At 42.8% G+C, this 12,634-nt stretch overlaps 1 protein-coding gene across 2 annotated transcripts in view; it reads left to right on the forward strand.

Annotated features, from left to right (window-relative positions):
* The window catches only part of CHN2 (chimerin 2), a 298,376-nt gene that overhangs the window by 140,686 nt on the left and 145,056 nt on the right, over positions 1-12,634 (forward strand). For both annotated transcript variants that reach the window (XM_078059407.1, XM_036074482.2), the window contains one exon: positions 9,987-10,025. In XM_078059407.1, coding sequence (XP_077915533.1) covers positions 9,987-10,025 — 39 coding nt within the window. The remainder of the gene's footprint in view (positions 1-9,986; positions 10,026-12,634) is intronic.

Raw genomic sequence — 12,634 nt, forward strand, 5'->3', positions numbered from 1 at the left:
AGCAGCCATCTGCATGTTGGGGCTTCCGTTTCTAGATCCCCAGCCCAGTTCTCTCTCCTGAACTCCAAGGCTCCTAGATATGTTCACTTGGCTATCGCATGGACATCTCTTTCCAACAGGGAAAAGCCAAATGCATCGCCATCTGCCAGGCCTGCTTCTTCTCTGGTCTGTCCTATTTCTGTGAATGGCATCACTGTCCATCCAGTTGCTTATGCCGAAGCCGTTTGTCTTCTTCTGCCCAAGCCCAGTGTGATTCTCTCTCCTTTCCTTCTCTGTCCACATCCAGTTCATCACCAAGTCCCGTGGATTCTACCTTCTCAACGCCTTTTGAATCCACCCCATTTTCTCCATCTCCACTGTCACCACTCAAGTTCAGACCACTAGTGTCACCTGCCCAGGTTGCTGCCCAGCTCCGTCATTCCCTCCTCCCCTTATCTTCCTTCCCTTCCATCTTGTCTTCCTCCAGTCCTGTTTCACACTGCAACTGGAGTGATCCTCTGGAAGTACAAACTGGATGCTGTGTCCTCACTGCTTATATTTCCCTTTCCCTCTAGAACAAAAGTAAGCCCTTAGCATGGTTTTAAAAGCCCTTAATTATCTGGCCCCTACTTATCTCTCTAATTCCTAGCTACTCTGGAACTTACACAGACACACAGACAACACACACACACACACATACACACACACACACACACACACACACACACACACACACACACACACACCATAGTCCCTGTGTTTCAGCTAGCAGGCTGAACCACTTCTAGCTGTCAGTGCCATGTTCTGTTTTGCCTCTGGTCCTTCTAGGCCACACCTTGGTCTGTGAATCACATACTCCATGAGCCCATTTGCCCACAACGATACTCTTTGCCGTTGGCTACTGTAGTAGATATCTGGATGATATAACATCTCTTTGACTAGGTGTAATGTGCTATGGTACCAGCAGTTATGCTTCTCTCGGTCTTTGGAGCCTATAAGCCTTGATGTTAGACTCTACTCCCCTGGGACTACTCTTGAAGGAGCCCTGGACAGAGCTGCTCAAAGCCAGAGGTAACTGGCCAAGGCATGGGAAGGGCCTAACTGCCCTAGTCCCACTCAGCCTTCCAAAGATTGGGAAATTTGCCAGACAGTCCTCCTACACATCCTCTTGCTGTGCGATTGCCTCTTTATGTGTTTGTATCCCTTAACAGAATCCTAGGTTTGAGTCAGTGAACAATGTCTGTCTTTCACTCATCCACTCTTTATTGAGCATCTATATACCCTGGGATACGACATTTAGGGCCATTCCTGTTGTGCTATGTCCAGCTGAGGGATGAGCTGGGGCTGAACCCAGCCTGGACTCCCCTCACCAGGCCATGTGCTCTGATTCAAGGCTCAGCCTCCCAGAGGAAGCATCTTCCTCGCAAAGGTGCTGTCCGATTGCCAAGCCATTGCCAAGCCTGCTTGAAAGGATGCCTTTTTCTAATTCACAAAAGGTACTCAATAGTCTAATGGTGACCCAGGCATCAGAGAACAAGATAAATGAGCCTCTTGCTCTCATAGTGCTGTCTGTCTGAACAAAGAAATAAATAAGCACATAGTAAAAATAGTTCAGATGGTAAAAAGACTCTGCAAAGAATTAGAGGCTATCTGAAAGACAGCTTTAGATAAGATGGTCCAGGAAGACATCTCCGAGGAGCCAGAACATTTAAGCTGAGATCCAGATGATAATGAGGCTGGCCATGTGGAAATCAGAGGGAAGAAACTGTGTGAGATCTCTAAGACTGCAATGATGATGATTCAATGATTCAGTGATTCAAGGATGGAAAGAAAGGCCAAAGTGGCTGAGCTATAGTGAGCAAGAGGAGAGAGAAACAGATGACCAGGGAGAGGTGACCAGGGGCCAGATCATGCAGAGCTCCAGAAGCCTACTTGCCTTATTCACTGAGGTGTCCCCAGGGTCTGGCTCATTGTATGTATTGTATGTATTCACTAAATACCTGTTAAATGGAAGACTCTCACCATGCTCTGCATACCGAACATTGGCCCAGAACTGAAGCTCCGTGTGGCCCCAGTGCCCTCTAGTGACCACAAACTCCAGCCCGAGGCCCTTCATCGTCTTCAGAAAAATCTCAGCCAAGCCTTGTCCTTGGGGCCCAGCCAAGTTTCTGGAATTTGTCTTATTAACTTACTACTTTCTGTTAGTTTCTGGAATTTGTCTTATTAATTATTCTCTGCAAATAGAACTAAATCAGTGACAAAATCCCTGACAGAATCCACAGTGAGATGCACACCAGGCCTTCATTCTTTACCCAAGCAGCAGTTTTCAAAGAGAATACATGGATGTCTAATTTCTCAGGGGACTGCAGGGAGCCCATAGAGGTGGCAAGCATTAGAACACGTTTCTGTATTCCCTAGGCAATGTGACAACAAGAAAGCTATCTGAAAGACAGCTCCTCCACATTTCCAGTTAGGACGAACTCCAGGTCATCGTGCCGCTCAGGTGTGCCGCGGTTTGGCCGGAATGGCCTGGTAGGACCACACCCGCAGGCTACACGCTCTGGCTTTCACATAACTTCTGAACACCCAAGCTTGGGCACGATGTGCCTGTTGAGGGCGTATTGCGGGGTGTGTACAAACGTGACGTCCTGCTCATCCTGTCGTTGTTCAATTTCATTTGGATCCCAACCCATTCTGGGCACATTAAGCTAATCACCCAACAAATTCTGAACTGTGATCTCATTGCGAGGCTGTCCCCTGTCTGATTGAAAAGCCTATTTCCCACCCATCTTCCCTGGAAGAAGCTCACTAACTGCAGCCTATTTGCAAATGTGTGCATCAAGAAATCAAGAGTGACAGCAGAGGCCTGGCTCTTCTGGGAGAGGGGCTGGCAGGAGGAGGGGGCCGATCCTTTCACTCTCTACTTCCAATGGCACACACACCCCCCTCCGCCCCATGCAATAATTTATGCAGCTTTGCTTGAAGGATCCTTAAGGATGGGTCTTCTCCAACGTTCCTGGGAGATCATTCTCTAAATTGGTGAATCTTTCAGTGCTCACATTTTCCAGAGGCCCCGCGTGTGTTTTTCTGTTGATCTAGTCACACGCCAATGAGCCAGCCGAAGGAATCTGGCTCTCCTTGAGGTTTACAGGTGTCTGCCCTTTAGTTGTCACTTACTCGAGTGTAGCACATGGAGTTATCTAAATTTTCTTCATTAATCAGTCCCCAAATTCCTTTACACTTGCTCCTCAGGTGATTCCATCAAGTCAACATATTTCTGGAGCTGAAAATGCCTGGAAGAATAGAGCCTTCCAGCTCCAGCTACCAAAAGGAATGGGATTAATGTGTTTCCACCTCACTCCATGGCCATATGTTTCCACAGGTTCACTCCCAGGAATGTTCTGTGCTCCCATTTGCCTGCCTGCAAACACACACTTAGGCTTGTCTGTGTATTTTCTAATTGAGTCTTAAATGCACAAAAATTAACACGTATATTGATGATAGCCAGTGTTGGTGAAGGCGTGGGGATATAGGCATTCATTCACACATTGTTGAGAGTTCCAACTGATACAACTTTGGAAGGCCATTTTTAAAAATTTATTTATTTGAGAGAGAGAGCAGTGGGGAAGGGGCAGAGGGAGAGAGAGAATCTCAAACAGACTCCGAGCTGAGCACGGAGCCTGACACCGGGCTCAATTTCATGACCCTGAGATCATGACCTGAGCCGAAACCAAGAGTCTGACACTTAACTGAGTGAGCCACCCAGGCACCCCATGGAAGGCTATTTTAACAGCTTTGGAAACAAAAATTACAGAGACCATTTACCCAGCATTTAACATATCATTGCAGCTTTGTTTTTAGTAATGGAAAATTGAAAGTAGCCTAAATGTTCATCAGTTGGAAACTATTATAAATCAATCAAATACATTTGATTATACTCATGGAGTGGAAGACCAGGCCACAGGTAAAAAATAATAATGCCAATACAGATCTCTGTGTACTGACATGGAAAGATACCTAAGGAATATTATGAAATTCAAAAGCAAACTGCAGAACAGTGTATGTGATAGGATACCAATTTTAAAATTTTTATTCCAGCCATTTATAAGACAAAATCTAGGCAGAGTCGCATAAATCAATTAATGGTACTTTTTCTGAAGTAGGCTGCTTTCTAAGATATACATTTTTCAATTGCTGGAATTTTTCTGTTTTTCCACAGTAAGTGTGTATTCCTTTTAAGTTCAGTAAAAACAGTAAAGATCATAAATTATTTTTGTAATGCTTTTGATCTAGAAAGATGAGTTTTTATGACAAGTGCTCTCTATGGCCCCTGTTGTCCTCTCCTTGGGTCTCAGCCACGGAGGAGCTTTCCATGCCCTGACACCAGAATTCTTTGTCCTTCCCCCAAAGCTCAGAGTGGCAGTGCATCTCCTTAGGGTTAGTTACTTTAGCACAGAAGGTTTTCTTGATGACTTCCAAGTTTTAACGTGCACCTCCAGGCCCCTTGAACCAGCTTTTCTTCGCTTTGCTTTTTGTTTGATATGTTTGGATTCTTTATAGATTATTTCATGCGAGTGGTCTTATGACCTATTTTTGTAAGATTTTGATCATTTTCTAAGCATTATATCTTTTTTTCTCTCCCTCCACCCCCTCTTTAATGAGAGGAGATGCGTGCTTTCCAGCCTGCTTAGAATTGCTCATTAACATTTATTTCACAGATTTTTTAAAAGAGGGCCAAGGGGATTGGGCACAGCCTTCTGCTATAGAAGCCCTTGTCTTGTTTCTTTTGCCTTCCCTCTTAGCTCTTCCTGAACTAAAACTGTACACGCTACCTGTATTGTTGTAAGAATTATTTTTGTTAGGTCTTTCTACTTTTACTTTATTTTCAGGGTGGTGATTGATTGATTGACTGATTCGAGAGGGGGGGGCACACACAAGTGGGGCGAGGGGCAGAGGGAGAGAATCTCAAGCAGACTCCTGTCCCAGTGGGGAGCCTGACATGGGGCTTGATCTCTGGACCCATAAGATCATGACCCATGAGATCATGACCTGAGCCAAAACCAGGAGTCTGACACTTAACCAACTAAGCCACCCAGGCGCCCCTAAAAATACAATCTTAAAAAAAGAGAGAGAGAAACCACCTAGCACTCCAATGAATTTATTTCTCATTTATTTAAATATTTACACAAGCAATATGATCAGAAAATTAGAAAATGCAGGTGAGCAAATGAAGAGAAAAATAGAAATCACTTATATTTTCACTAACAAGTATAGCTACTGTTAATAATTGGGTTTATAGCCTTAAAAATCATTTCTATGTATATATATCTTTTCTAAAAATGGGTTTATATTTAATAAATTGTTTTATAACCTGATTTAATACTTAATGTAGCATGAATATTTGTCTATGTCATTAAAAAGAAATAATAATAGCAAGCATGGAGTTTACTGCATGCCAGGCACTAGATTAAGCATTTCATACATATCAGCCCATCTTCTCCTCACAACATGCTATATGTTGAGTAGTATTATTACTCCCATTTTATAGATAAGAAAAACTGAGGCACAGAGAAATGAGATAAATTGGCTAAGGTCAAACAGCTGATAAATGACAGAACTAGGTTTTGAACCTAGACCGTCTAGCTCCAGAGGCCATGCTGTTGACCACAAAGCTCTGACCCACACCATCCTTTTCATGGCTATATTATAGGATAATTTATTTAACCACTTCCTTTTTCTGGGCTGTTGGATCCACTGTTGTTCACAAAGCAGCAATGAACACCTTGTTCATATATTTACCTGTACATGTGTTCATTTACTACCTTAGGCTGAATTCCCATGGATAGAATCGCTGAGTCCAAGAGTTTACACACTTTTTTAAAGTTTGGATGCCAATTAGTCAATATTTTTAAGCAATATATTTTCTAAGTCTCTTTGACCCTCGTTGTTCTTTTCCAAAAGTGTATAACTGTCTTCTGGGTTCAATGATAGTTTTTTTTCTTACAACATGGAGCTTCTTCCCTTCTGCTTCCTCTCCCTTCCTTCTGCATCATACCCATTTCTTTAAGATGTTTAACAAAATAATACAGTTTCCACAAGCATTAAGCTTTATGGTGTCGTATTTCCGGTACCTTATACCTCCCACACTGTAACTCTTCAATGGGGTTCTGTACACAGATGGAATGCTGCCCACCCTTTGAGTTGATGTCAATCTTTCATACAGCTCTTTTTTTTCCTTTTTTTTCTTTTGTCTTTCAAGCTTTACAAGATCGAAGTAACAAACCTGCTTTGCAATATACTTTTTTCTTGATTCCATACATGTAAATGGGGGTGGGGTGCCCGACAAGGCTGACTGATGTGCCGGGAACCTGGAAGACAGAGCTTCCTGCTCTCATCCCACTTTGGCCTCGCTCTCATTTTATGATCTTGAGAAAGCCACTTGATCGGTTCTGTGTTTCATTTTCCTCATTTGCTGAATGAGGAAGGTGAACTAAATGACCTAAAAAACCTATTCTCTGTTTGAAAAAAAAAAAAAGTGTCAGGCTATCCAAGTGTAAAGTAGAGCTTTGAAAAGTATTGTGTGAACTTGGGGCAAACATGCACATGGGTGGGGCAGGGTTGGAGGCAGCTAAAGATGTATTTCAACATATTAAAAATATTTTATGCCTTGTCTCTTGACCAAGGTCTCCTAACAGTGTGCTTTAGTGGTTTGTGAAACATGTCTCTAAGACCAAGGTAATTATAGTTGTTCCACCGAAGCATGACAAATGGCCTCTCACTTTGAATTCTTTAATGGGAAAGAAAAACCTTCCATGACAACAGCACTGAACTTAATTACAGGCTCCAGATCCAGGGGTAAGAAGAGAGAGAGTCGAGGCTGTGGTCTAGGGACAGAAGACAACCTGGGGAGAACAAGGACAGAGTAATATAACACTGACAACAACACAATGATGACATCAGTGGGGCTACCTCGAGAATTTGCTATCTGCCAGGCGCTGTCCCAAGAACTTGAAATCCGGTATCTCATTTAATTCCCACGGTGACCCTAAGAGATAGGTTAGGAGGGAGGCACTTTTATTTCTTCTGTTTTACAAAGATGAGTATTGGGAGGCTCTTAAAGAAGTTAAGTAACCTGCTTCAAGTTATTCAGCCAGTCGTTGTCAGAGGTAAAATTTGAACCTTTTGAGTTTTCTTACTTAGCACATGCTTTTTGAATGTCTGTTACATGCCAGGCACCCTTCTTGGGGCTGGAGATGCACGAGTGAATGTGGCAAAATGCCTGTTTATATGGAGTTTGGCTAATAGTGGGATGAGCCCAGTAATAACAGGCCAACAAATCAATAAATAATTTCAGATGGCAATAAATGCTATGAAGGAGAGTGACCAGAGTTAGGGGAGGGCTACTTTACACAAGATTGTCAGGGAAGGCCCCTGGGAGGTGACATGTGAGCTGAGCCCTACATAATGGAGCAAGTCAGCCATGCAAAGATGTATTGGATGCTCCACAAGAGCAATGGCCATGGGTTTAGAAGAGCTTGGCTTGCTATAAGAACAGAGAGAAAGTTAGCATTTCTGGGTAAGTATAAAAGGGCAAAATGTCTGCAAAAAAATCAAAAAAGCAGGTAGGGACCAGATGACACAGGACCTTGTAGGCCACAATAAGAGGTTTGTTATCTTATTCCAAACGCAGAAGGAAGACATTGCAGAATTTTAAGCTGGGAAGCATTATGATCTCCAGTCTCTATAGGTAGCCTTCTTCACCTCTATGTAATATTTGCTAACAAAGAACAACTAGAAAGGGATAAATTGTTTCTGTAGCATGCAGGGCTTAATGAAAGTTATAAAGTTAGGAGCCAGTGTTTCAGATGAAGCAAAATTCTTGGTTTTTCACAAAACAGCAAGACTTTAAACTTCTGACTTCAGTTAAGAAGACCTTTTGGGCGCTTTGGTGGCTCAGTCAGTTAAGCGTTCAACTCTTGATTTCAACTCAGGTCATGATCTCAGGGTCGTGGGATCCAGCCCTGTGTCCTCGGGCTCCAGCCCTGTGTCCTCGGGCTCCATGCTCAGCAGGGAGTCTGCTCAAGATTCTCTCTTTCCCTCTCCTGCTGCCCCTCCCCCTGCTCTCTCTCTCTCAACTAAATAAATAAATCTTTAAAAAACCGACAGAAGACCTTAGGAGATCCAAGAAGAGCATCTGAGCCCTATTTAAAACCTGCATAAAGAAGACTACTTCTTTTCTTTGGGGGTCTTCCCTCAACATGCAGAGTTGTACTCTAGGTACTGAATATTCTTGACCACATCTTGGTCTGGGGATTGTGCTCACCTCACAGAACAAATCTCATCCAAAATAGTAAGACATTGTAGCTTTGTGTAGATGACATCTCAGGGATTTACATTCCTATGCAATCTGGTGTGCATGTGTGTGTGTTTGTGTGTGTGTGTGTGTGTGTCTTTCTCTTTGAAAAATATTTTTGAAAGTGCCATCAACATTTTAACATATAAGACCTGACTTTTCTGGACTTGGCAACTTGATTTATTTTATTTGAATGCTTTCTATAAACAAATAGTCATGTTAATTCTTTAAAATTGGTTTATGACATATATAGGGTGAAATTAGTGGCTTGTTTGCGTTAAAAGCTGTTAGAAGATACCGTTCTACTTTGACAAAACTATGAAGAATTTCACTTTTATCAGCTAACTAAGTTTGAATAACAACATAAACCATTATTAATGCACTGTATTTGTGTGTGCCCTTATGCGGCTGCTCATGCACAGGTAGGTTCCTGACGGTGCCGACCTAACAGTATGGATTTATTTGAAGGAAACTACATTTGGAGGCATTTAGTTGCCTCTGTGATTGGGTGGGCCCCAGAGAGCAAGACATTAATTGTGAAAGAATTTAATTTAAGCTACACAACTGTAATTAAGTAGGATTTGGGGAAGTTCACCACTGTTGCGTGAGTTTTTATACAAATAGCATAGGGGAATAATTCTCGAACTATCTCAGTGCAAGAGGTCAGAGAAGATCTAGTCCTTGGCACGAAAGTAGTATGTGACAGTAGCATCAGGACACGGGCAGTCTGATGCCTTTGGGGGGTGCAGGGTGACGAAAACAGTTCCCGCATATAAAGGTGCTGAATTAGAGAACTCTTGCGGTTCCCCCCAGCTCAGCGTTCTGTGATTTGAGGGAAAGGATTCTCCCCTCTAGCTGTTTAAGCTGCAGTACTTTTTACCAAGGCCTTATGCTATAAGCTCAGGACGGCTCTAATAACTCCGTCAGAATTATAAATTCAGCTGTCAGCACTGGGATTGTTGAATCGACTGAACAAGCAGGTTTTCTCCCATTGTCTGTTCTCTAGATTGATGAATAACAATTTCATCCTCTCCATTTTGTTGTAACTCTTTCACTCTGACACTTCTGATTGCTGAGAAGTGTTCTAGAAATTTCCTAAGTCACACACTGGAGTAAATTCAAGGAGATAATGCAATTCCAATTGAATCATCAGTGTCTCTGCTGTCAGACCCAGTCATTTTAGGAGTTCAGTTGGTTGAGTTGCACAACTTCCCAGATTTAATATTACATACTTGCCATTTTACGTCTTGCCCTCAAGTCTTAATAAATGGGCTAAAGGTCTGATGGGAAACTGTGAGATAAATTATATGTTTATTATGCCAAGTTAAATAAATACTGTTTGAAAAGATTACTGGAGGGTACAATCAAGTTAATTGCTTTAAAAATCTTTTTTGATTTACTGGGCTCTATGAAAATGGTTAAGCAATTGATTTCTGTCATGGTAAGTGATCTGAAGAGAGTGGTGTTGGGTCCTCGAGGGTTGCCATGCGCATTTCCTCCCTTGTGACTGGAACTGTCCCATAAATGAGCAGAGAGGGCCCCCTGGGACCAGAATGCAAGTACTGCTGACAGACTGTTGTTCCTCCAAAGAAGACACATGTTGACAGTTTGACGTTCAGCCTGACAGATTGATTTCTTTTCTTTTTTGCTCTAGATGCTGAAGAATACCAGCCTCCAATATGGAAATCATACTGTGAGTATTTGAAATGAGAATCTCCTCAGAAGTCTTCAGTAGGCCTGCCTTTTGAACAATCCTTGCTGTTGATTTAATGCACACAAGCAATCCCACATCACGGCACTGCAAACCCAAATCTTTCTTTTTCGACTAAGGAGAGATTTTAGTCAGAGTGGACTGCACAGCATTCTCCCCTAGCCAGGACCCCCAAGAGCAGGCTGCCTGGGACCCACTTCGGGAATGCTTAGAAAAAGGAGATAGACATTCTGACTCACTGCCTTTTGGTTTGGGGTTTTCCTTTTCTTTTTTGCAGAGTTGTTCAGCAAGGGCGAGTTTCCATGAATTACATTCTTAGCCGATCATCCTATAGTTGTGATATCATATGACATTGACCACAGAAAATACTAATGATAGCAAAGAATAATGTTTGGTCACTACGGGTGACGCCTTAGATACAGATCATACCTGGGCATCAGTCAGCGTTCAACTCCCTTCATGAAGGCAGGCAGTTGTCATCATGTCAAGCTCGTTTTCTCTTTCCTTAGTAGCATCTGCCTAAGTCGTTCTCCAGCAAGAGAGGGAAGGAGTGTGGTAGGTGGGAAACCCGCTGTGCTGACAGCCAGGGGACACATGTTCTTGTTCAGGCTCTGAGTCTGGACAGCAGTGATAAGAATAATTAGTGCCATCGTTATCGATGTCACCGTTGTTTCTCCCACCCGTGAGACCTGCCCTGGGCCAGCCGCTGTGCCAGCTGAGTGCCTGAGCTCTCACATGCTCCCCACAGCACTGAGCAACGGCGGCCACGTGCAAGGCCACCACAGCTCAGGGAGGGTCAGTAACTTGACATGTGGTCTGCACCTCTGAGTGCGTTGGACTGGCGTGCAGAGTGGAACCCAGAAGCAAGCCTGACCCACAGCCTGCAAGTTTTCAAGACGGTTTTCCTTCCACTTAAATTTTTTTTAAAGATTTATTTCTTTATTTGAGAGAGAGAGAGAGAGAGAGGGAGGGCCAGTGCGAGTGGGGGGAGGGGCAGAGGGAGAGAATCCCCAAACAGACTCCCCACTAGCATAGAGCCCTATACGGGGCTCAGTCCCACGACCTGTGAGATCACGACCTGAGCTGAAACCAAGAGTCGAACACTTAACCGACTGAGCCAGCCAGGTGCCCCTCCACTTAAGATTTTATACATAAATATATACATTCACACAAACACACACACATATATACATAGGCTCGCTTGTGTATATATCTGTTACAAAAGCAATACAAAGTGGCATACAAGACAAACATTACAAAATGCATAAAGCTGAGAGTGAAATGTTTCATGATTGACAAACCAGCCCCCACCCCAGATTCCACATCTCTTTCCTGCTTCCCGGTAGCTGACCTCTGTCAATTTTGGAAGGCATATCCTTCCAAGTGTTCAAAATACACATGCCTAATATGAAGGCGTTTTTTTGCGGTTGTTCTCTTTTGGAAAAAGTGGGTTTCTGCTGTAGTTGGTGTCCTTCAACTTGCTTGTTTCACTTCACAAATACCTTGCTTTTATATTTCCATGTCAGCATATATAGAGGCACCTCAATCTTATTACATGAGTCTGTTCTTCCATCTGTGAAATACAGGGGTTGTGCTGGGTCTCTGAGGGCCCTTCCAATCTAATGGTTCTGCATTCTGATCTTCTATTTTAAAAGGCAGTGCTAATGACTTAGTAATTGCATGGTTTTGTTTGTTTGTTTCCTAATGGAGTGTGAAGAGCTCTGACAGTAAATCACCAAAATATCTGTAGTGAGAGGCTCGGGGTGTTCCATGACTTACTGTGCTTTGCACACAGCCTTGCATACATTAAGTAGCCAATAAATATTTGTTGAGTGAATGCCACCGCAGAGAGCTCTATTGAAGCAAAAAGATGGCATTGACTCAAATTCATTTCCCCTTTTGCTAAGAGGCCTTGGGCCACCCGATATATCTCTTAAAAGGGCTTCTGTGTCCTAAGGAAGGGAGAAAACACATTGCTAATTACATGTTTACAATATCAGTTTCACCCTCGTGTATGGGTTTTAAGTTTGATTTGGGGGGTCTAACCAAGTTGTGTGTTTTTTTTAATTTGCTCTAAAATCATAAAACTTTAGACACAGAAGGGATAGCTGAGGCCATTTAATACAAACAATGGCATTTATGAAATTGCTCTTTATTGCATCCAGCTAATAGTCATCCTGGCTGTATTTGAGGACGTCTAGTGATGCATAACTCCAAAACTGAGGGGAGTATGCCACCAAATGTGCCGTTTATGGCATCAGAACCACATTTCCTAAAGGTATGCAGAGCATCACTGAGAAAGAACTCTCTTTTTGCTGTCCTGGATCCATAAATTATTTGAGTTTGGGTGTTGGGCCTCTTATAAACTCACCTGGCCATATTATTCCCAAGCTCATGATACTCTATCTTATTCCCAAGACTATCATCCATTCATTTGGTCTTTGAGCAAACATACAGGGAATACTCCCTGCATGTTAGAGCACAAATATCAGGAATCGAAAATGACTAACTTGTGATCCATACTTTTCTCCAGTTTATAGTCTTGTAAGGGAGACAGATATAAACCAATTAACTTAAAATGCAAATGGCTT

The sequence above is a fragment of the Halichoerus grypus genome, chromosome 12 (assembly GCF_964656455.1).
Source record: "Halichoerus grypus chromosome 12, mHalGry1.hap1.1, whole genome shotgun sequence".
Taxonomy (NCBI): domain Eukaryota; kingdom Metazoa; phylum Chordata; class Mammalia; order Carnivora; family Phocidae; genus Halichoerus; species Halichoerus grypus.